Below are 26,359 nucleotides of genomic sequence, written 5' to 3' on the forward strand. Positions count from 1 at the left end.
TCTGATCACATACCAGGGCGGCCAGGACGCCTGCTTTGGGTGTTCCGTCTTCGTAGGATCAAAAGTCAGATCGTGTGGGAATGTTCTGAATCGCTAATTTTGTTTTGGTTCTGTTTTTTGGACTAAATGTGTTCATTATTATGCCCAATAAGCATCCTCAGTTATGAATGATTGAAAGTCATAATGAGCACTAGGCTTCTGTTTTCGTGACGGGATATTTTCAGCTCTTCGCAAACCACGATTAAATTGACTTGAGAGTTTTATAAGTTGAAACTTTGAGAACTCAATAGAATAGTTAGAAACTCAAAAACAGAAATCCAACCCACCTGTTAGGTTTGTTTAAATAGTCAATAGGACCGGCCGGGTGCGCGCTTGCCAATTAAATCGATCATGCCAAATCAAAAATAAGTCAAGCAGAAAACATTCGGAATGAAAAATCAAAGTTTAATGAATGACATCATAAACTTCCTATAGTCAACTAAAACCAATTGTGCGACGCTACCCGCAACTCCAAATATCCCCAAGCATACTTGGTGTGTATTTTTAAGTGTTGTGTCATATTCCTCGTGCGAGCGTGATCAAGTCACGATATCAGTTGTAGTGACACTGCTCAAGTGTGAGCTGACAAAGGCACTCAGTCATGTAATGGATGTGGCCTTTTCACTGACAGGGAGCCAGCCTGTTTTTGTTTGCGCACCAAAAAGGAAAAAAAAAAAACATGTCTGATGTTGCCATTGTGGACTTTGGACTGTTTAATATTCAGCTTGGGCTTAAGATGCACATCCCATTCAAAGGAGCTTTTCTTTTCTCAAGATGAAACAGAACAGTCAGCCAAAAATTGGGCGAAAACATTTGGATGCAACCTCGGCTAGCGGTGAATAAAAAGTAACCTACGACGGCAACCTTTCTGTAATCAAACATGTAACCCTTTGCGGCCATACTTGACCTTCTGTGGTAATTGTTAATCGACGAGTAAACGTGATCCTATGCGGCGGACGAACAAAGGTGATGCATACGCTAGCATGTGGACCTTTCCATTGATTTGGCCTGGAAAGGTGACCCGTAACCTTCCGAGTCTGCTTAGTGTTACTGTGTCCGATCATAAAACCTTAATTAACTCGAGACAGTCTTATATGGACTTTCATCATTATTAACTGTCATCCGATTGCAGTAATATGATAAATGCCTACAAGGCGCTGCACTACTGGCGCTGCCAAAGCACTGCTTTTGTCCAAATGATGTTTGCTCTCATTGGGAATGGGTGTTTTACTGACGGACTAAATACCTGAACAAGTGTTTTTGTGTGTGTGTGGCAATTTTAGACTTAACATATTGTCTGCCACCACAGGAGACACGTCTTGTTTTATTCCCCCCACCCCCCTCACATCTATTTCTTTCATCCCTTATATACCCCCCCCACACTGTTACATGCAGCACACCAGCAAATACGCATGAGGGCTGTGCACATTTACACCAGTGTGGCTCGGGTCATGCATTTCAAATGAGGGAGAAAATGTCAGCACTGTCCCCGGAGACAAAACGGGGGAGGTGTAAAGCCCTGGATATGAATGCGGAGGTGTGTGTCCGTAACGGAAATCCATGTACGGCGCATATATCCCATGTTAATCCGTCCGGGTGGAAAGTACACTTACGCCAACTGGATTGCTATTGGTTTAAGGATGATTACCGTATTTCCCGCCCTATAAGGCGCACCTAAAAACTTAAAATTTTCTCAAAAACCAACAGTGCGCCTTGTAGTCCGGTGCGCCTTATATATGGACCAAATTCCTAAATTTAAACTGGCCCAAAGCATTGTGTCATGAAATCAATCATAAGTGGCCCGCTGAAGACTATGAATCATGAATCAAAAAGACTATGGATCATTATTTTATGATTATAAAGTAATTTGTTCCGTCTGAAGTTGAAATAAAAAAGATCAAATGGAGAATGATTTGATTTGGATTAAAAATCTGACATGATGCATTAATGGTGCGCCTTATAGTCCGGTGCGCCTTATATAAGGATAAAGTTTTAAAATGGGCCATTCATTGAAGGTGCGCCTTATAGGCCGCTGCGCCTTATAGTCCGGAAAATACGGTAATTGTCGTACAACTATTAACAGACGTTGCTCAATGGTGTAATATTACATCATCAAAAGTCTCGCCAATGACAGTGTGTCCGTGTGACGACGTAATGATGTCCTCACAGTAAATGGATCTTGACTTGACAGGACACTGATGAAGTCTCATCGCCAAAACAATGACCAACTTCCAATTTGTGTAAGCCTGACAAAACATGTCCCAAAAGGTGGTTATCGGTCTAATATCGGCCTTTGTATTTTAATGAAAGTGTAGCGAGCGACATAAAAGAAGTTCGATGTGCGCCAGATGATTTATTGACCTCATCGGAATGATTTTCACAACTGTTTGTCTGGGAATCATAGTCAACTTGAAAATGATCCATTGATGCCCAATTAAGCCAGATATCCAAGCTCTTCATTTCGATCTCTAAATGTTATATTTGAAGTTTTGACGAGCGTGTGTTTGCATGTAATGCTTGTATTTGCCACTCAGCTCTCCGTGACGTTGGGTTTAATAAGTCACACTGCAGTAAGCGCGCCTATTAGATACCCACACAGATTGACACGCGCGTACTAAAGCTAGCCAAGCAACGCACGCACCGATGGTGTTAGCGCAAATAAACATATAGCATGTTTCCTCCAATTGCCGCCCTAATAGACAGTGCCAGGGTAAGTTGTATAATGGTGTGTTAACCACAAGAAAACAATAGTTGCAAGAAGCAGATGCATGGTCTTCTAACAAACACAATGGTCCTCGTAACTGCTGATATGCAATGGTTACGTGCTGCAGTCATTTAAAAAACATATTTGAGCTACTAGTTGTTGTTTTTTTTAATGCATTTGCAGAGTCCTCCCATTTGCTTAAGACAATGACTAGAACTTTCGAGAAAGTCTTCACCAGTGGAAGAGAGTTTTTCCAAGACAGCACACATGCTGGGTGTGTCCCCACTGGCACTAATGTGTACACCGCTTAAAAATTCATCCATCACTTAGCAGCATTAACCTTGCGCAGGCTTCCACCCCTACGCCACCACACTTGCTGTCACTTTCTTTGAGGATAAGTCAAAGATCCATCTGAAGTGGCTGCTGAAATGGAGGCTTTCAAAAGGAAAAAAAGAAAAAACCCTCTGGCGACCCCTAGGGGCGTCAATGTTTGTTACCGCAGTCACATCGAGCAGAGAGACACTTTTGAGAGTTGGCACTTCTTGGCATGAGAATTACAGGAAAGCTTATAAAGTTGAAGGTGTCTCTTCTAAATTAGTAAATGGTAACTGAATTTTTACTGGGAGACAGATGAAGCTCATCTTAGGAGATCTCAAGACCTACAATGGAATCATGGTCTGGACAATGTGAAGAATTACATTGGAGAAGATGGAAGAAAATGACCAGAGACATCATCTACCTCATTTAGTTTGACCAATTGGAGTTGTTTAGGTCAAACAGTCAGCCCAGTTGTCCACTGTCATCATTCTGCTTCCTCCTGGAACGTGAAGAGCACCACAGCAGGGATGACCAGGAATGGAACACAACTGGATGACCTTGACTTTGCACTCAGATAGCCTCTACCAGATGCGAGATAAGAAGAACATCAGTAGAGACAGGGCTGTGGATCAATACAAAGAAGATCATGAAGATCAACGCCAGTGCCAGAATACGGTCAGTGGAGGCGGACTCATTTGGTCTACCTTGGAAGATAAGACCGAGACATCAGAGTCACAATTGGCAAGGCGACTGTTGTCATGCGGAACATCTACTGTGACTGGGTGGATCGGTTCCTCAACAGACCTGAGCTATCGTTAGTCTGCAGAGTTAATCTACCCGTGCCTTCGCTGACATCACGGTTATCGTATTTAGACAAACATTCCACGCAAACAAACATCTTCTTATTGTCCCAAGGCAAAGATACTATGACCTGCTCAAGGTGAAGCTACAGAGCATCTTCTCCACGGGACTGAACATCGTAGCGACAATCGCCGATGAAGCCTTGACACTAAAAGCCGAGAAGACAGCGAAAGGCAAAAGATGCGTCGTGTGCATGTGTGTTCGGCCAGCGAAGAAGTGTCGCGCGCTATTGATCAGCTCTGGAGGGCCGCGTTCATTTACTCAGCTCTGTTCAATGTCACATATGGCATCTGATCTTTTTTTGGAAATCCCTTTCTCTCAGCCTCTCCGCTTCACTGTGCTGTTGAGTCTCTTAATGGATATCGATTCAATTTTCGGGACAGACTGTAGCTTTCGATCTGCCTTGGCTAACCCCGTCCGCCTCTGCTTTCGCTATGCGAGGTGACGCCGTCTTTCCAGATGGAACCAATTTCAAAGTGCGTGCGTGCGTGCGTGCGTGGGTGCGCATGTGTTGCACAAAACGATTTCCTATTGGACGCCGGCTCCGTCCCTCTGGGCCTAACGAGCCGTTATTGTTCGAGCCAATTAGCATTGTCGCCTTTTAATTAATACCGGGGCCTGATATTCACGGGTGCACACGGCAAGTTTTAATTCACGCCAAGGTGAAGAATGCTCTTTTATTGTCACTGCCCTCCGAGCAGTGATTCAATATTGATATCTCGTCCTCACTAGTAAAACAATTCAGTGCATTAGTGGAAGGATTGTCTCGGTAATATTTTTTTTCCCCCTGTGACTGCCTTCCGCTGCTGGACCATCTATTCTAACTATATCTGGTATATTTGGAATTGGTTGCTTAGCAGCTAACCGTGAATTATCATGTATTTGGCGCTGGTTAGCCTTTGTTTGTTCTAAAGTCGCTAGCTATTAGATGCGCCTTGTGACATTGCATCAATGCGATGGCATTTTTCAGTTTGCGATGTGTATTTCTTTTTTTTTAATGAGCTATGTTGCAGCACCGTATATTCCATAAATCAGAATAAAGTTTTTACACTAGTGGGAGTGCATTTGACAAATGATTGCAAAGAAGATTTTTTGACTTTCTTATGAATTTCTTATGACTTTAATAATGAATGAATGCGTTGCAATGGAGAAAATGAATCTTCAAAAGACCACAATGCCCTTAAATTGTGTCGACCTGACGGAAAACAGCAACCTGCTCCTTTTTTTCAATTCCTTTTAGCCTTTTATGTAGCAAGGCTTTTTGCAGTAGGCTCAGCACTAACCTGCTCTTTATCTGGTTGTCCAGAACGGAGCTAAAATGGCCTGGAGTTGCTTACCAACTTCTCAGCTAACCCCGTGTCTAATTGTTCACGCGGCACCCGGATAACATGAAGGCACGGACGCTCTAAAGCCAGACTCCCGCTCGCTGCAGGGATGAAGGTGCATTTGCAGCGTAATAAAGATCCAGCGAGATGTTGCCTCCCAGTCCTGTCGCGTTTGATCTCCACGAGCATTAGCGACACGCTAGCACGGAGAAATGACACCTTCCCGGCTGCCAGATGTCGTCGGATGCAGTCTCTTTCCCCTCCCCCTGCGGTTGATGCCTCCATAAATAATGATAATTGCTTTTAATCACACCGGCGCTGAAGTGGCTGCGACCGTTGCTTTATTAGAGATGTTCATCACTGTCATTGTAAGGTTGTGCTGGGATGTTGTGTGAAAGTGAGTTGCTGACATTGCAGCTTTTCAAAAACTTACTGGAGCTTAAGCAGAATAGATGAAACTATGTCATGTGGATCTGTCACACTTTTGTTTGACATTTCCCGAGCTTGATCATCTTTAAACAGCTTACTTTGACCATGCTAAGACTTTTTTTTTTTCGAATTCCACATTTTTGTTCAACAGCGACTGGCTCATGGCCACATTTATTATCCAATTTCAATGCCACGCATTCAATAATAGCATTATCTCACGGTATGTGTGTATGTGTGTGCGCAGGGCCTATGCGCGCTTTCAGCCGTCATCCAAAAGAAAAAGAATTTGCTCTTGTCTGAATGACAGACAGCTCAGCGGAGACGTTATTAAAAGTGAAGGGAGACAGACGTCCTCCCGCTGTCAATACTGCTAATATCGCACAAATATTACAGCCGAGAGCGCCAAGCTTCTGAAAGGGAAGAAAACAAATGGAAAAAGCTTTCTGCTGGATCTTTTCGATCCGTTTTAGATTGATGTATATTGAAGCAAAAGAGGCGTGATTACTTTAAATCCTTGATGGATGTCCCTCAGCTATTCACACTTCAAGTCATTTTATAGACACCTCATATTTCCGTTTGGGAACTCGTACCGTTTTGCGCACTTTGTAAAGATGTGAATATGACCGCGATGTATTTGGACACCTCAAGCGGTGGAGCCGGAGGAAAGGGCTAGGTGCTTTGGGAAGCCTTTGAAAGTGAGGAGGACTACTTTGAACTTGATGCATGGTGGGATGAGAAGAGCGTGAAGGTTCTCAGGGGCGATAGGAGGGACAGGCCTCTGGAGTGGAAATGTGCCAGTGAATTAGGAATATATTGAAGTTTTCTGCCGGGTTTGGAGCATGAGCCTGAAACATTTGACTGCTCACTTTTTCAAGAAATAGCAAAGATTTTTGTTGTGGAGTATCCACTCTGTTTTTTTGAGTCAAAGAAGGAGCGAGAAGATGAACACTACTCGTTTGAGTATCTCTCCAAATTTGAAAGATTTTTAACGGAAAATGCCTTTTTTTTTTCTTGCTGCTCGATTCGTCCGTCATATGTATCTTTTGTGCGCTCCTTGAGCTGTTCTGTTAAGGTGAAAGAACAAAAAACAAAGATGGCTCCTCTTTAATCCAAGACGGTGCTGACAGACGTTTTGTTTTTGGGTGTGTCATCCATCTCACTAAAACCCGGTAAAAGCATAAAAGCGTCTGACGTTTCTTCCATCATTCCTTTATTATCATTTTTTCTTTTTGCCGTAACTGTAATTGCTTATCAAGGGAGAAATAAAAGTCCAGGTAAATGCTTCCCGGAGTGGAGGTTAGATGACTGTATCCCGGCCTGCCGTATCTGCGTGCGTGCGACGAATGCAGATCAGTCTACAGATGGGCCATAAAAAGCAGCAGCTTGTAATGAAGCGAATGAGACCGGAATGATCGTTATGGCGGACCAGAGGGGAGAGCCACAAGGGGTGAGAAAGAGCGAGGCAGAGACGGAAAGACGGAACGAGTAATTAGGGAGGAAGAAAAGGTGATGATAAATAATTGAGGGCGCCCGGCAGTAAACTGGCGAGAGTCTGGCACGACCGCTGGCGACCCAATCCAGTGTCGTGATGGAACTATGAAATGTCGGCAAACTCGGGGAGGCGGATCAAAGACAATTTTACTTTCATAATGTAAAATAGTGAGTTGGTGTTGCGGAATGCGCGATTGCTGGTGCTGCCCAGGTCTGCTAGCTTACAAGATAGATAAGTATCAGTTACCCTAATGCTAACATATAATGGGAAAGTCCATAGACAGGCTACTGGACATTAGCATGGATTAAGTCTTCAAATGCAATACATGCAAACCATGCAATGACGACTAGCTACTGCTTCAAGTTGTTGGAAATCTTCTCTGTCATTTATTATAGCTCCACCTCTGAACTAAAGATGCTCAACTCCAACTGTAATACTTACCTCAAGGTCAAAATGTAAACGCCCCCCTCGAAAGTATTGATTTAAAAATGACACACTATAGCGGCGGTGTAAAAGATGAAGAGCAATAAAGCGGGGGTTCACGTGCAACCGTGTAGAGCAAACGATTGGAATGAGGGAATGTCATTTAAAGGAAGCCCGGATGAAAAAGTCATGAAAGCAACGTGGCAATAGCATGTGTGCGCGTCGTATTAAATCTGTCTGCGAGCATCCCGACGCCACACAATCAATAGGCCGCCGGGTCACAACCCGACATCCAATCACGGTGGGGCCGCCGCAATGATGGATGACCCTGCCTTTCTATGTGTGTGTTGAGATAAGCCGGGGGTCCTCAGCGAAGGCAGACTCTACCGGGAAGCTCAAACCCAACTAATGACTGTACGTAAAAGTATGTTCATTTCCTTTCTGTTTTTTACTGGTTCGTCTGGAGCCGAGACTCGTTTGGAGGCAAATTTATCCCGCCGTTAAGTCAATTATGTCCTCGTTTTCTACTTTTCCGCCCAAAAAAGTTTGAAGCGCCGCGGCCCTCATTAGCCGAGTAATGGATGCTATTCATATCGTGGAAGCTTTTTACCGAGAAAGAAAGAGGGAGGCACGTCTCACGGCGAGCGATGAGCGTCGCTCCGGCAACAATAGCGAGGCGTCTCGGAGTTAAATGACGATCTAGAAGTCGTTAATTGGCGTGATAGCGATCAGTCGTCGCCGCCCACCGGCTCCTCAGCGGGGCTTCCCTGTATTTACATCTATTAGCATGGAATGAAACATCTGTTACAGAGTGATTAACCATTGACATAGGCATTAATAATAAAGAACAAAAGATTTATAGTAACAAGGCTTCATTAGAATATCTGAACTCCAATAAAAACGACGTATGGAATCATTGATGAAAGCCTTAACACAATAGGATACGATCTTTCGCTCTACATAGGGCAGTAACTTGACTTTGATGTAGTGGCGCTAGCGTGTATGACGCTAACGTTGGTAACATGGTTGCCCTTAACCAGTCTGAGCGATCCTCCTCCTTTCTTTCCTCCTTCCCAGCCGCCCCTCAATCATCCTCCCCCCTCCAACCCTCCCTAAATCCTATCTGTCTGCACGCTTTCATCCTTGTATCAATCACGCGGAAACTGTAAGAGCAGAGCTGGTCCCCGGTCTCCCATCAGCATCCTGCTTTATGGCTCGTAGCGTCCTCTGCTCCCCCTTTCCTCTCTCCCTCTCGCTCTCCCTCCCTCCTTCTCGCTCTCCGATTCAAATATCGAGTCAATGTGTATACAGTACACATCTGCCAGCAACATATGCATACAGGCAAATGCGTCTTGAGGGAGAAAAGTCATTTGACTTTAAAGGCTGCACGGCTGCAGCTGATCATTTCCATCTCATTTGGAGTTTTGTCAAATATATGATGTAATATTGTACTCAGTGAAATATGCAAGAATGTATGTATATGTGTGTGTACGGTATGCAAACTTTTTGAAAATTCAGCCTGCATTGCGCAACCCTGAGTTGTTTATCTGGAAAGCGTTTCTCTCCCCCACTCCACCCCCCTTGCCTATCTTGATGACATCTGACATCTTTGACTTGCGCCGAGGGATCCCGCTTTTCATAATGGTGCCTGCTCTCGGGAGACCCTTTTGCTCTCAACATGTCCTGCACCTTGACAGAGCTGAAAAACTTGTCAAGGAAGCGGAAGACGAGTCAGTTCCGTCCCAGCGAGCGCGCTTTCCTCGGCGTCTGGATCTCCAAAAAAGTTGAATCGCGTTTCTTGGCATCAGGCCGCCACGACCGGAGAGCACGCAAATGCTCTCGCAGGACGCGGCGGTCTGTGCTGCCAGAAACGACGGCGCACGGAGGCAAACATCTGCTCGACTTCACGGGCCTGGTCTCCCGTTGGCAGTGTGTGAAGAAAGTCTGGCTTCCCACGGGGCCTCACGCATGGTGTTCATCAAAACAATCGAGCTGAATCGCTACTTACCATTGTAATCTTGATTTATAATTGCTTAACATAGTCCTGTGCGACTCTCACTGTTCAGAAATCAGAATTGAGGAATTCAGCGACCTTTGGCAACCTATTTTTCAGTCACGTTAGATTTGCCTCCGTTGAATGCAAAGGTTTGAATGTGGATAAGGAAAACTGGAGCAGGAGCAATATTTTCAGGAAAAAAAGATGCCAGTTTCTTTTGCCTTTTGGAGTGTCATAAAGCTTTGCACTCCTCGGAGTTCCACTCCAGTCATCAACCACATGCTAATTGAAATCTATAAGCGCTCCGATGGGATGCATTGTGCTTTTGTATGATCATAAATTTGCAGCTGTAGTGACGCTCCGCCCGGTTTACCCGACTGACTCTCTTCTGTTCTCCGCCCACAGAGCTGCACAGTACATCCTGCGGGAACCCCGGCGTCCCGCCCAAAGCGGTGCTAAGCGGCGGCGGGCGCTTTGCCGTGGGGGACAGCGTGCGCTACGCTTGCGTGTCCGGCTACGTCCTGGACGGCCACGCCACGCTCACCTGTGTGCTCAATGCCGGGAACACTGCCGTGTGGGACTTCCCCGCGCCCATATGTCGAGGTACTACACGCCGTGCCGCCGCTTGGCGTGCTCTGGCTTCACTGAATGTTCGGAGGTGAAAGGCCTGGCACATGCATGTGCGTGCTTGTGTATGTGTGAGCGAAGGGATCTCGGATCGTTGCCGTCTTTGTTCATCATGTCCATGTTTTTGACCATTTCCACTAATCCCACCCCCTAATTTGAACCCCGACTGACGTTGAATCTCCAACCCTAATCCTAAACCTTGAGCACCCGAGCATCACCCTTAAATTCTTGCCTCAACCCCTAATCCAAAATACAAACCACTCACCTTTAACCCTATGTCCCAACCCCTAGTCTCCTATCTAATCCTGAACCTAAACACCTAAACTCTAAACATACCCATGATCCGCAAACTCCTAGAGCCTTAGAAATCTCAACTCCCAAAGCAAAAGTTTTGTTTTAACTTCAAGCTTTCTAGAAAATGGACCATAATACAAATGTAGCATGTACAAAATGGTTGTTATTTGAGATGAAATGAGTCAACACCCCCCAATCCCAAAAACCAAATAGAAGGCATATCTAACGTCCTGGACTCACGCTGCGCCACCTCACTAGCAGGTTTTGTCAACACAAAACCACGGTGGCACACAAACAAGCTCATTAGAATGTGATTAAAAGTGACTAGCGATGACGGAGACGACTCAAACGTGGCTTTCGCCAAAGAATCGCAGCGTGAAACAGATTCGTGTTTTGCTTTTTGACGCCCCCTCTTCCCTCCTTTGCTGGAAATGAGTCCGTTAATTGCTCGAATTCCGATGAAGGACACAGTGGGTGTCAATCACGAAGACGCGGCGCAAGTCTCGGCAATAGCGGGGGGTCCTGAGGGGGGTGCGCGCGGTTGCCAATATGATGAAAGAAACTCAAATGGAAGCCGCGCCAGAGACATCAGTGGTGGCAGAATGGCTTGGACTCGCATTGCATCTTTCATACAGCCGCCGTTTTACTTTTTCTAATTGAAGACACCTAAGATTGGCTGAGGAGGGTCAAAGAGTTCATTGGCGTTTTGTCTAATAGGGAACATTCACTCTCAATTCTGTGTTCTATAACGCTGGTCCTCATTAAGGTCAGGGCTGATTTGGAGCGGGAGGCGGGACGCACTCAGGACTCGTTAGAATTCACACAGACAAACAACAAATGACAACATGGACAATTTAGAGCGTGGGGTGTGTTCATTTGCCGCCTCAAACCAAAATGGATGACTTTCGATTTGTATTCATGCATCGGGCCAATGCCTGCCTTATTTCAAGCTATCGGGTTTTTACGACGTCAGCCGATACCGGTGACCGATACCAAAGTGGGTAAATAACTCGCTTCACATCATTTAATGTTGTATTAAAGACATATTATCTCCGTATTGATTTACGCAGCCGATTAGGAGTAATATTGTAACATTTTCCGCCAGTGTCAAGTCACTCTGGATGATGATGGAAAATGGGAAGGAGGCTGCTGGGGAGCAGGAAAAGCCACTTGTCACTGGCGGATTAGTAATGTCTCTGTCACTCTTGTCAGCGAGGCTAAGAGGGGTTAAGCTAGCACCGTGAACGCAGGGCAGCAGGCTGGAGCCTTCGCCCCCCCCTCACAAATTTTGTCATACACTTAATTCAAATTACGAGCAGTGCAATTCGGGTAATCCGTTTTAGAATGAATCATTTGAGCGTATTTGTTTTGTGCATGCTTGGATGGCAGCTCACTTTTTATTTTAGAGCCAATTGAAAGGTTGTTCTGGGCTCAAGGAACCATGTTGAAGTGAGGGGAGGAGCTCCTCTAGCCTTGCCTAAAAGAAAAATCGTGCTTTGATGCCATCCTGTGACAGCAATATGTACTAAGAATGAAATATTAAAGCTAACTACCGTAATTTTCGGACTATAAGTCGCACCGGAGTATAAGTCGCACCAGCCATAAAATGCCCCAAAAAGTGAAAAAAAAAAACATATATATGTATATAAGTCGCTCCTGAGTATAAGTCGCCCCCCCACCCAAACGATGAAAAAAAACCGAGACTTATAGTCCGAAAATTACGGTGGTCAATGTACATGTTTTGAAATTTGTTTCAATGAGATCAAATATATATTTTTACTTGGATCATTGTTCCTATTTGTATGAAGAGAAGAAAAAAAAATCCAAACTAAAACCTTCAAAAGTGTCCTTAATGTTTGTCTGAGCTCATTACTATTATACTCTTAATGTCTGCTTTAGTGCTTCTCAGTAGTCACTTTCTCCAGCATACAAAGGCCGGGCCGGGACGCTCTGTAAAGTCCGCGGCTCTGGTTCTGGCTGCTGATGCGGGTTGCTATGGCGGCAGCGGCGGCTACTAATGAGATGATGTGCAGCTGCTGGATTCCTTTCACACAACCTGTTCATCAAACGGACGCTTGCAGCCTGCTCCTTCGACTGTTTTTTTCCCCCCTCCTACCCTTACAATAATAGCCTGCAATGTTGTATTAAAAAAAGGTGGTCGGCGAAGTCGGGTCATCGCTTTGAAATTCCTGAACACACTTTAGATGCTACGTCGCTCGCTCACTTTTTGTCTGTGCCCATTCTGGTGACATCAAGCCGAATAATCCTGTAAAGGGCATGCAATCATCCGCACTTGTTCCTTGATGGAGCGAAGAAAAAAAAAAAAGAAAACAGGGGCTATACCATCTCTTGGACTGAATGGAAAATCAATGCCATTATTTGTAAATTAAGGATTTAGAATTAGCAGAATACAGGAAAAAATCGATTAGAAATGAATACAAATCTCCTACCTCGTGATGGACTACCACCTCCATGGGTAAAATTATTTCTTAAATTAGACTCTGGGTTCCATGCACCCCATGGCTCCGCCTCTCATTTTCAATTAATATCGCCATTGGCCCAGCAGGTGAGGGAGGGGGTGAGCAGTGACTCATGTGCATGAGGTACGACAGCGCACTTTATGAATAATATGGGAAAAGATTTTCTTTTTGCGCAATGTTTCTTTTGTTTGTTTTAATGCCTGGAAAAACAAAATGCTGCCACTCTGGGCTAACCCTGTTTGGTATATGCACAAGCTCTTAAGTAGTCTAACTATTCCCTGGAGTAGACGAGCACACTCAAGCTACCATCTGGAGCTCACACACACAAATACTGAACACACACAGTCGCTACATACCCAAGTCAATCAATTATGACACGTGTCCATGATGTTTGAACGAGGTACGCCGTATATTGGCTCCCCCCCGGTCCGCCTCGGTTCTTCTCCTTTTACTGCGTCTCTCCGTAATAGTCCCGTTTATCTGATTTTCAATTCCCGTTTCACGAGACATAAATTGTAATATCCTGTTCACATTGTTGAATATTAATAAAGGCCTCCCACTTAACAGACAGACAGGCAGCTGCTTTTATGCCGAAATACGGCAATAACATGAGCTAATTCTTCCGTTTGAACTGCCTTGTCATATATCCTCGGCGTAAACAATATGATATCCTGACTCCTTTCCTCCCCTGCTGGAATTTTGCAAATGGTTTTATTTATGTGGCAGGTAGATAGTGAGCCGAGTTCATTTATAAGAACAATTTAAGTGCATGTGGAATTGTGTTTAGAAGTCTATTATTCATACTAATCACAGTCCCTTCCTTACCCGCCTGCCCCTCCCCTCCGTCTTCTTGCCTCGTCTCCCGCAGATCAATGTAGTGTCTTGTAGTGACACTTGAAGTGGTCTTATCTCTCGCCTGCAGACCTGCTCACTGCTTCCTACTCCACACGCACACACGCACACACACTCACAAGCCACATATTTCATTTCTTAGTTCATCCCCTCTAATGTTCTCGTCTCTCATTACCGGGGCAACGGATGCAGCCTTGACAATCGGAGGAGGGGGGGGATAAGGATGATCTTAAGCCCCGCCGTATTTGTATTTTGGGCCCTGGGAACAGTCTGACCCGCCATTTGAGCAGGCCTTGAAAATTAATTCACCCATTAAGTAATTATGAATATAAAAAAATGTCATTGTAGAACTTTTAAATGGCCATGTTGAAGTACCTTTTGCATTGCATTAAAGCTCTGGCTAAAATGAAAATAGTAAGCAAGGGTCTTATCCAGGTGTGCTCCAGGGCTCTATCCCGGGTCCCCTGCTCATCGTCATTCACCTTCATTCACTTTCTGTCAATCCAACATTCATTAACAACCAGCTCTACATGACCTGCAAACCACACATAATATCTCTGATTTGTTTCCTTAGATTTTTGTAGAGTTGCTTGTTTGCATCTGTTTAACATTTGTTTGTACGGGCCTCAAGGCTGTAATGGTGTTTGAAAAAAGTAATTGAAAAAAAAAAAAAAAGCCTCATTTCTATTCAATCGCAAATATGCAGCTTGGAAAACTCAAATTGTCTTTAAAAAGAAGACATGCTGGATGGACGACCAATAATCTGAAACAAACACATTTGGCCGATAATCATATTTACACAGTAGCAACCACCAGAGCGAAGGCGACAACCAATTAAGTGTGTTTTTAGCGTAATCGCACTGGAAGGCAGTCGATACGACCCGCTCGTTTGTCTATTTATGGAGGTGCACGTGGTGACAAAGAGCACAATTGCGCGCTACCATGACGGGGGTCGGCTCGGCTCGGCTGCTTTAACTGGAGCGCGACGCCACCTGATGCTCCCTCCGCCTGATACACTCCAAATCATCGTTGCTTCACTACGGAACTTTTCAACGTAATTAAACACTCATTAATCTCCTGTTGCATAAAATCATAGACAAGAAAGTAGCATTCGGGTCCAATGTGCTCGCGTCTACTGTGACTTTGTCTTGAACTCGACACAAAACTAATAAGTGAAAATATGACCTTGAGTCTCATTTATTGTCAACAAATATCATTGTTGTTGTACAAAAAAAAAATCCTAAATATAATCATGCAACATAGCGAGTTGATCAAAACAGACTAACTGAAGCTCCACCCCTCACTTCATCATAGTTCCCTTCCACAAGAAGGCGCCAAAGCGCTAGCTTTGCACTAGACAAGGTTTTGATCTTCAGTGGGCGAGGAAGACTGTTTCAACTTTTTTTTTTTTAAATGACTTAAAAAACATGTTTTGACTAATGAGGATTTTTCATCCGGTATCTCGATTTTAATGCCAGGTGCTGTTGGATTAGTGGGTGGATTTAATTCAAAATAAACAAGGCGTAATAATCAGTAGAAATGTCACGCTGTTTGTTGTTATGCAAGTTTTTGACAAATTTATCAGCGTCTTGCATTTCACTTATGACACCACCGTCCGTGTCAGTGGAAAAAAAAAAGTTTCAATGGGTGGACTTAATTGCGCTTTGGCCGGCACCGTATGCAGAAGGCTTATGGCAGGTGCGCTTTACTTAACTCTAATGTGATTGAATTAAAAGTGTGTTTACCGCCATGGCTCTTTCCCCGCGACAAGATGCTGACGCTGCAAAGGGGAGCCACAATGCGGACACAACACACAAACCAAATTTTCGTTCACGCACAAAATCACTAACGCAAGCTCGAGCTGGAGTCAGCAGGGACTCATTTAGTCACTAAATGATTCAGGATGTTCACTTGCCCATGTGCGTTTCCTGCGTGATTACAAATGTGTGGAAGCAGTGGAGTGCAGGGACATGTCATACTTTAAGGGCCAAAATTGTATTGAGGAAGAAGTTGGAGGTTTAAGATGAGGATTTCCCTCGATCAGCGGAACGTTAAAAATGAAATGCGGTGCCCAATCACAAATGCCTTTACAACAATGGGAGCAGCTAACTCGATTCATAATATAAAATAGAGAAGCGTTGCGATTCATGCCGGGGGCGAGATGAGGAAGACTTTGGAGGAGCAACACGAAAAGCTTTTTAAGCTCGTTAAAATGGAAACGTGACTACTCACTTTTTTGTCTGCACGTTTTTCCATGAAGTCTGACAAGGCTAGAGTTATGAAAAACACATCCCACCTTTAAATTTGACTGACCTCCACTAAGGACCCTAACCTCAAGCAGGTATTTGGACTGCACCTAACTTTGCTGCAAAAATTTCAAACCGTGCAGGTCCCATTTTTCATCTCCCAGTGAAATTGTAATTACACAAAAGCGAATAATCAGCAAAGCAAGGTCACAGCTCCACCGAGCATTTACCGTGTGACGTGTCTGATGATAATCTTGCTCAATTATTCTTAAATGACAATAACGAGCAATGTGTCATGCATTGCAGTTTTGGAAGTGACACTGTGTACTATTTGAATGTTTCGAGTTAATGAACCTAATGCACCTGGGTGTGCGTGACGGTCGTCTTCCTCGTTTTTTTTTTTACCATACAGACTTCTCCCCGCCCTGGGGAGCGGAACCCCTGGCTGATTGACAGCCCTATCCCCAGTTGTCATGGGAATGATGATGGATGTGTTTGTTTTTTCGGGGAGGATGGGGGGGGGGGGGGGGGGGTTACCGCCGAGACCACTGTTGTGGTGCTACATCTGCATGCATAATGCCCTTTTTAGCATAAATAGACGAGGCCACGCGGTGAGACGACATGTTGCTCGTGCGCTATACAGATTAGATGGAAATTTCCGTTAAGTAGGACGCATTGCACGGGAAATCCGCACGTCGTCGTCAAAGTGAGAGCCGAAACGCCTAATGAAATTTCTGCTTGGCGGAGGTCTGCACTGTGGACTTTGTGATCAAATTGAAATTTCAGGGGAACCAGTCGTCTATTTTGGTGTGTTTTGCCGAGACACCTATTTTCATAGGGTTTTCCACTTAATTCCCATGTGGACTGCTCTGCCATCACACAGTCAGGTGTGTGAATGCTCATTTTCACTTCACATTTCTCCTTCCATCCTAGAACAGCAATGAAGGAAGTGTCTTTTCACATCTATTCAAGTCATTTCTATTCATTTCCCATGGACCGGCTGCACATGCGGCATAAAAGTAATCTCACAAACGTACATTCCCCGAGGAGAAACACTATTTTTGTTTAGATTGGACGCTCAACTAACATGAACGCGCAACGATGACACGAGAACAATAACCACACACTGTTGCAGGTTTGCATTTTGTTTCTTCTCACCCACAGGGAGGAAGCCAATTGAGCTGTTCACCTATGCATGGCATTGAGATATTCAGATATTTCCAGGAAATAGTCGGTGGCGAGCAAAGGGAAGCTAGTTAAATGTTTGAAGGCATGCATTGGTGATAACACGTACTATCAAAAGGGGTTGGTCGCAGGATGTCAAAATATTTTGATCTGCGGTCGGACATTAAATTTTTAAACTTACACGTATTGAATATTAGAAGTGCATTGCCCCCCAGCGGACCGCTTTGGGGTCATCAATTATTCAAAGGCCGGCAGGGTCAAATTCTGCGCGTTAGAAATGAGCTTGTTTTTCTCCACAAGAATGAAGAGGCAGCAAGCAAAGAGAGACACGTTTCAAAAAGAAAACAAAATGAATGCAATTGGCCTTTCTGTCATGACTCAACAACATGAATAGGAGATGGTGGGTGGGTTACAAATTGGAGAAAATTGATGGAAAAGCCAAAGTAGAACACCCGAAGGTGGTGGTCTGACTGCGTGCTTCTATCATTCATGTTTTTTAACGAGTTATTTCATTTTGAGTCAGAAAGCTCGTGATATGTCAGCCATATTTGCGTGACTGTTTTTGCTTGTTGCATGATGCCAAACGTTTCCTTCACAACTCATGTGTTTGCGTCAACGACAGCGCGCAGCTGTCTCGTTTGGCTTAAGTCATCGCTCGCTTCGTCAGCCGTCTTATTAGCCTTCTCATCCACTATGTCAATTGCGGATTGCGAACAAGCGTCTCGCGAGTAAACAACAAGGCGGCTCAGCGCAGACCATCTGCGATCGCTATCTTTAATTTACCTCCGCAAACAATCTTCAATCCTCTTTCTCACTGTGACTATCTGCATCTCAGTTATTCATCTGTCATCTCATCTCCCTTTTGTCTTCCCAACAATCCTCCCGCCCCTCCATCACCGTCTTGATCTTCGTCTTGATCCAATATCCATTCGTCATACGTTCATCCTGCGGTGGGCCGCCCACCCGCTTCCCCTGTGACTTCTAATTGGTTTTGCCTTGCCTCAAGCCCCCAACTTTTGAAATCATCCGTCATCACCTCCCCTTTTCTTCCCCCGTTGGTTGGAAGTTAGCTTCGAGTGGAGCCAGGTTCTGCGTTTGGCTCTGCCGCAAGGCCTCTCTTGACGCGTGAGTGACGAGGATGGAGTGTGACTTTGTTACTGGGCGGTCCTGAAGTGGAGAGATACCAAAGCAAAAGGAGCATAACATTAACTCGGGCCTTGTTTGAGTTTAGAGTTGCGATCAATGTGCCCGCATTGGATGGTAGATGAGAAAAAAGCTTGGCAATTTAGTTTAATGTGTTGTTCATATGATCAAATTGAATACTAACAATGGAGCAACACATGGCGACACACAATTTAACCATAGTAACAGATACATATGCTTTGTCCTCTGCAAAAAAAACAAACAACTTAGCCGTTTACGGAGTTACTTACAGAAGTTGTGAAAAGCTTTTTGATTATGCATGACTGCATGATGCTGCCCCCGGTGGACACAACAGATGGAGCAGCAATGAATTAATCAGGATGCTCAAGCTGTTTAAAAGTCTATTATTATAACGATATAGTTTTTCGTAAATGATAATATTATAGAGTTCCTAAATTCCGAATTCAAATGACATCATATTTTTTGGGGTGGTAGCAGCACCTGAATAATGGACTTTGCAGTCATTTCAATGGAGTCGGATGACAAGAAATGTTATGAGTTTTGTCACAGAGCAGATTAAACTCTCCAGACACACATTTAGTGAGAAACCAACACCATGTGAGAGAGCAGGACAGGATAGGAGCCCTGCCGTGGATTTGTTTAAAAATAAATACAAAAAATTCCTATCTTGCCTGGTGGCTAAGAGGCTATTTAAAAAAAAAAAAAGATAAAATAAGCATGCTAAAAGTAGTTTGTTTTCTTCCTGCCATATAGGTCAGGTTCGCTAAACTTGTCAAAAAAATAAAGCAACCAAAAAAATGAAAAGCTGCCGTATCGCTTTGTTTCGCTGTCACTTCCCCCGCTTTTTATTTTCGCCCGTGAACAAACAATTGGACGAGACGTATTAAAGTTGACCTTGTTTTGGTTTCACATCGCTGATGACTCTCTCTTCTGTCCATCATCTGGTGGCGTTTCATCCCAGTCTTGACAGGATTACAAGATAGCCTCCACTTACGACTTTTAACCATTGCAAAGTCCTTGAAACATCTGTCAGCTTCTCAATTGCTGATTTTCATCTCTCAACAAGTCGAGGGAAATGGTCGCCAGAAAAGCTGGGAAGTCTTGAAGTGCCATCTCTACCCAAGCACAAATGAGTCATTTCACATTGTGACTTTTATCCGCATCTTTATGGGTGCGCTGATGAAATAAAATTAGGCATTATATGTGAGCTTGTTGTGTTTTAATGGCACCTTACAGCCTGTATAAACCCGAGGTAGTCTTGAAGGAATTGCCAGGATATGGACAATTAAAAGTTTTTTTGTACCTTGTGAGACGTGTGGCATTTATCTCTCAAATTCTTTGTGACAGCATCTTATTAAGGCGGCTGTAAGAGCTGACAGCAATCTGCTAAAAACTCTCACGTCGGAAACGCAAGTGACACTTCTCACAGCGCGGCGTCTTCATTTTTTTTTTCCCCTTCCTAAGCGCTTTCTTGTCGTGGGTGACCTTTTTTGATGCGACAAACGCTTTCTTCTCCTTCTTCTTCTCTTGCGCTAAAAGTTAATGGGACCCCGGGGATGTTACTTGTAACCATCCACAATGATGATTAACGTGGTGGTCTGTGTGATTTCGCCTTTACTATAAGCTTGACTGGACACTTCGCACCTGCTTGGAAGAGATTCAAAATTAACCGATGACTCCCCCAAATTAGCTAGATTAAAAATAATGTGTTGTTTTTATTATTAGCATTATTAATATTGCTAGTAGTCATGTTAGTATTATTAGTATGACTATATTAATAAATAGATTTAAATTTCTCACATTGTCCCTGTTAGATGTATGAGTTGATTTCTTCGCCTTTTTTTTCTGGGATAAAGAAGAATGAATTTGATTAGCTGCTTGTAGACCAATGGAGCGTTTCTTGTCAGGGCCATGATGCGTTCAACTCCCGGCGTGCCGCTATTTGTTTTAGATGTCACAGATGACATTTAACGTTCACCGATAACGGCGGTGTTACCAACACGTCCGCCAATGCAACTTAAATGCGTGTGAATAATAGCAAGGGAGCTGTGTGGAACGAATAAGCGGGAGAGGCAATCAATCACAACTTTGAGGAGTTAGTCGTCGGGCTGGATCATTTAGAAACTCTTCACAACACCCAAATGAGAAAACGGAGTGGCTGTTTGATTCATTCATCTGGAACCCGCTCCAGATTCAGACAGACGCCGTCTTGTCTCTTTTGCTTTGTTTACCCTTAACTTGTACCCCTGCCTCTGATCGTTCTTCTTGGCTGAGATCATTTCCAAAGCAACGGGGGCGGCGTTCGCTCAACGACGGCGAGAGAAATGAAGCGTCGTCGGGACGCACGCAAAATGATTGATTTGTCAACCGCCATGGATGGTTTACTCGTGGCGACGCAAAAGAAAAAGATTCCGGCGGTGGTTGGTGTCTTGCTGTGAGGTGTTAATCACGCACCCCCTCAAAAGTGGCCCATCACAGAAACTTGGACTTCCTACAGAGCTTTAAAAAGTCATTGAATCATTCATTGTAAAAAGAAAGGGGGTTAAACAATATCAATAGTTGGGGAATGAACGATAGCCGCTTAGTGACATGCGGATTTGATCCAACTTGGAAATCGAATGTAATCGGGGGTCAAACGTCGGAATTAAAAACGCCATCCATCATGGACGTTGTCGCGCATCTCCTCCGTATGATGGAGCGTTCCATGGCGCTTCTGCCTTAATTGGACTAAATGTCGGGCAAGTTAGTTGAGTGGCAGGCGGCAGCTGCTCCTTGATTTGTGGGCAGATGGTGGGCGCCACTGAAGGTCACCGTGTCGACTCTGTTTACTCCACGTTGTCACTTTTTCTGATGCTATGTATGTAGAGCGGGGGACGACGACTGACAACAAAAGACTCTGACCAGGGTCGTTATTTATAAAAGTCACCTGACTATAAACGCCTACTCGACACTCCTTTTGTCAAATAAATAGCCATTAGCTTAATGCTGTCGTCGCACAAAAAGCCAAGGTGGGTTAAGAGAAATTAGCATTGGTTGGGAAAGTCCAGATGGTGTCAGATGGCATCAGGGTTCCTCGCGCAGTGGAAATGGATTGCCCTCGGAGGAAAGTGAGGCTGACGTCTTTCATGGAAGTGCTGATGGGCAATGTTGGAACGCTTCAACGAGTTACTGTTGAGGAATGAAGCGTTGTTATTGAAAATGGAGGAAAGTAAAATGACATGGGGAGGTCTTTCAACAAATTGTGTCTGGAGGCGTTTGAGACGTTTACTCAACTGCAGATGGGACGCCAGTGAGCAGTTATATTACATTTTATGTCAGGTGAAGTGGAAAAATAAAAAGGGTTGTTATGGAGAAATTCACTGCACATATAGAGTCCATTTAATTGTTCCCAGCAGGTAAACTCGGGAGCAAGCGGTACTGGTTGAGACTGACTGATGGCTATACATGGAGCGGTACCACACACACACACTATAGAAGGCGACCTTGATGGATGGCTGTGCGGATGTAGATAAAGAGCGGTCGGGGAAGAATGGATGCAGCCTGAAGTCGGGGAAAAAAGCATATGATGTAGACGGGTCGTAATCCCTTCATGCTGACAGCGGCTGATTGAACCCGTGGTGTTTTTGGAATTTGTGTGCCGGGGGATATCGGAGATTACACTCGATGCAAACAAGAGCTGGAGTTATAGTGGTTGTGGTAGAAGAGGTGAAAAAAAAATATCAAAAGCAATCAGGAGCGAGAAGAGCAAAGAGGAGGAGATCTCCGGAAAGCACGCAGCGAGACGGAGAGGGATAAAGAAGGAATACGCCGATGACTGGGATATTGATGACGGCGCAGCGGGGGGTTTATGGTAAACGCAGGCAGGGATAAGCAAGTTAAGAAGCAGGGATCAAAGCTCCCAAGGCCTCATGAGAAGGAGTGGAGGAGAAGAAAAGACCAGTGTGAAGATTTCCACTGGGATTCATTGTTGGCCGTTGGTGACCGTTTGTCGTACAAGTCCGTCATATTAAACAATGTGAGCGGTGAAAGGGAGGTTTAAAAACAAAATGAATTTTGTGAAATATAGCACAGGAAAAAAGCACTCATCAATGTATGTTATAAAATCTTGGCCTATCGACACTCGTGTGCTGCTGTTTTGGTTAGCAACTGTATTTGTACACTTTGAAGACGCCTAATTGTTTACGCACAGGTAGTAGAGAATGTATTCCTGAGCTCTTCGGAATTCTGCATACCAAAAGAGCAGCACCAGCTAAGGCATGTAACTAAAAATGGGTCCACATTGTGTTAAAGCTTGCGTTGGGCGGAAAAGATTCCACTCGACTGCAGGGAAAGGTGAAGAAAGGGCTGAAGTGTAGCTCGCTGATGTGATCTGAAATGACACACGCAAGTCCATCTTGCGGGTCAATGCTTAGGTGCTGAAACACAAGTTGGGCCTCCCCAGGTTGCCGTGTGCAGCACGAGTATATATCTAAAGTGCAACCGGGCGGCAAAGAAACGCGCTTACTGATAGATGAACTCTCCATTGGCCTCTGCCATGAAACCACAGCGGTAAAGTCAGTCCCGCCATTTCCCACGTGCCCTACGGGTTTGTGATAACACAAACACATGACCTAGGGGGATGTTTCCTCTTTCGACAAACCACAGTGATGTCCGTACAGAATGCGGCGGGAGACGGCGCCGGTGCCAGACATTTTCTCACCTTCTGCAAATTGCCAGGTCGCTCCCCCATCGATGCAGCAGCTATTTCCAGGGACTTTGAGGGCAAAGGTGTGAAGGCAGCTTACAAATGTTTGTCCTTAAGCAGCCAGGCTATCACGGCAACACCCCCCCCGGGTGGATGACATTGACAGTTCCGTCTTAAACGAATTCCTTTTAAACATTACCTTGATAGTGCTTCTTTGATGGTAGGAAACATGGCAACAGCGTGAACAACAAACACATTTGTTACTTTACATTACTTCAATACATTGAAAAGAAAATCCTCCTTTTTCTTTCATCATACGTCTTGTTTTGCTTTCACCCACCCGCTCCCGAGATCCCCGCTTCTATTCCTGGCTCCTTCTGTGGCGTACTTCGCGTCGACTGTGCGAGTGTGCGTGCCTGATGTGGTGAGTGTGTTTCTGCTTTTTTGGGGCGGGGTGTTGTCACCCTGAAGGCGGCAACCCCTGTGGCTACCTGGAGCGCTTCGCTGTCAAAGAACCCATCAGCAATTGCAGTCGGAAGCTTGATTGCACTTGCTGGGAAACTGCACTTGCTGGTGTCTGTGTCCTTTGTCGACCCAATTTGTCATGTGTCTATTAATAAATTATACAGTTATAATTTATATTCACAGTTGACATTGCATCTTTTTCCACTGGGGGACCAAATTAAGCAGCAATCGCTAACTACTAACATCTGATGCCCCAGCGGAGCAAAAAGGTCCAATGGCGTACGATGTTTCCCCTCCAACCCCGTCCTCTGTATAAATTATATGTTTATAATTTATGCCGTGTGCACAGCGCCGATCCATGTGTCTTTATCTGTTACGCAGCAAATCAGGCAATAGTCGCCAATTGAGGAGAGAGGGCGTCAAATGTCGACCACGGGAATTGCAGCCTAACCTCCCGCACAAATCTTTAATTGCTACCTTTCTGATCATTAACAATTGGCAAGTCCATTTTTAACATCAGCACGTATTGGGAGAGAGAAGCTGGGGCGTCGGGCTGTCTTGCCTGCTTGGTGTAGTGGAAATCAGTTTCCCATTCCATTTTTTTTTTCCGAATTGACCCACCCGTCCAAAAAAAAAAGAAAAAAAGTCCCTCCTCCTCTCCCTAACCCAGGTTTTTCTATTTGTCACTCTGATTTGATTGACAGCTGAGGACACATGTGGGGGCACTGTGCGGGGCGGCAGTGGGGTGGTGACCAGTCCCGGTTACCCCGGCAACTATGGTAACCAGGCCGACTGTACTTGGATCCTATTGGCCGAACCCGGAGACACCATCTCTGTCGTCTTTACAGACTTCCACACTGAGGAGAAATATGACTACCTGGAGGTGGAGGGATCAGAGCCCCCAACCATCTGGTGAGTTCCGCTCATTATCCTGTTTGGATGGCAAGATGTTGCATGACAAATATACATTTGAGTTCCTTCAAGCTTAAGACTTGAGAATTGATGATTACTCTTTTTAATTGCTTTGTTTATATATTCACGTTTTCCGTAGCGATATTTTCCGTATTTATGATCATGCGTTAAAGTGAGGAAGCCATAGCCTACGGCAGAGCTTCTCCGGGGACCCCTTACAGGGAAGAGAGTTTTTCCAAGGCCCTTTTAATCCAAATGCCAATTGAGCATAAATACCATGTGCACCACTAAATGTTGTGGGAATTATAATAATGTAGCTGCTTATTAGCCAAGAAACCAGAGCATAATGTACTATAGGTTATATTGGAACTGCGTTTGCTTTATTTTGATGCGCAATAAAATAGATTTAGTCATTTAGCCCCTCATTGTGTGCAAGTCGATGTCCGATTTGATAGGGCCTAAAAAAAGGAAGGGAGGAGTCTTGGATTAAGCGAGCCGACTGTAGAGCATCTCCCGACCTTGCAGCCAGCGACCACAGGCTTATAACAGACTCAATCCCATGTTACTTTCCTCGAGAAGGATAAGTCACGCCAACTATGTGTCAACGTCCACACCGATCTGGCTGAATGGGCTACGGTGCGCAACTGAAATCTCCCGTCGCATTTACTTAGCAAATATGAAGTTTTCAACTCCATTCCAGACGGGGGCTCGGTTGAGATGTGGAATAAACTAACAATGTCTCCCTGGAGACGTCAGCACGTCCCGTCCGCTGACTCACTTCTGTCTTTTGAAAAAAATCCTGTCAAAACATTTACGTGTGCAAACCAATTTTTGAAAGCTTTTCATAGAGTAAAGGTCTCTACGGCATTCACAGAAGGAGAGAAACTAGCGTACTACAGTATTTTGGTCAATAGTGGCCCGGGTTCACGGTGTAGACAACATTAGCAGCCATCATGACTCCCCCCCCACCCCTCAGATCAATGACACACTAATAGCCTGCACTGTGATTAGATCCACATTGGTTACAACCTCGACTAATCAATACCCTAATTTGCCAAAATCGATGAGCAGTTGGAGGCTATGAAATATTGTTTTGATATACATAAAGGCCATTTTGTGTCACGGAAATCAGGCTACCGTATGGGAGCAGATGATAACAAATTTGTCTTTGGAATCGTCATTCAAGTAATTGTCAACGATTGCATGTTTTTGGTTAAGAGGCAGTGAGGGAAGAAGCCGCCATGTTAGTCAGAGGACCTTGCGTGCACCTCAAGCAAACAGCTGTCGCCATCAAGCCATGAATCTTTTTTGTGCGACGGCCGTCTTCACACACTACAATTAGTTAATGTTTGTCCTTTGTGTCCCCTGCAAAAACTGCTGAAGCCTCATGTTGACAAAGTGGCTCTGTTGACTCGGCTCTTCCCATTAGCCGGACCGGAATTATTTAAAAAAAAAAAAAAAAAAAGAAAGACCCTGAAGGCAATTTGACTTAGCAGAATGAAATTAGTTCGCTGTGGTTATTGTGTGTAGAGCCACAAAAAAAGTCTCAAGACACCATGCCTAAAAAGATACACCGAGTCTGCCGTTTTGGTTCGAAGCAGCCATTTTGAGATTATTATTATTGCTATTTCTACGGAAACTAATCGTACAGATTATGTCCAACTGCTATCAAATCTTTGGCAAAAGAGCAAAATGAGCTTCTCTAGCTTTGCATGTGTTCACAATAAAAGCAATTCTAAACGTTAACGAGAAAGCTTTATATTATTATTATTTCTAAATCAAGTTTGCATGATTTAAACACACAACAACCTTTGCATTGTAGTCGTCACGGGCTTTTCTGGAAACTAGGTCAGTTTGCCGCTA

At 44.5% G+C, this 26,359-nt stretch overlaps 1 protein-coding gene across 1 annotated transcript in view; it reads left to right on the top strand.

Moving 5' to 3' along the window:
* Positions 1-26,359, top strand: part of csmd3b (CUB and Sushi multiple domains 3b) — a 138,035-nt gene that overhangs the window by 45,374 nt on the left and 66,302 nt on the right. Inside the window, exons 4-5 of the mRNA XM_061267724.1 lie at positions 9,993-10,190; positions 24,289-24,496. Coding sequence (XP_061123708.1) covers positions 9,993-10,190; positions 24,289-24,496 — 406 coding nt within the window. The remainder of the gene's footprint in view (positions 1-9,992; positions 10,191-24,288; positions 24,497-26,359) is intronic.

Source organism: Syngnathus typhle, linkage group LG20 (genome assembly GCF_033458585.1).
Source record: "Syngnathus typhle isolate RoL2023-S1 ecotype Sweden linkage group LG20, RoL_Styp_1.0, whole genome shotgun sequence".
In the NCBI taxonomy this organism is placed as follows: Eukaryota; Metazoa; Chordata; class Actinopteri; order Syngnathiformes; family Syngnathidae; genus Syngnathus; species Syngnathus typhle.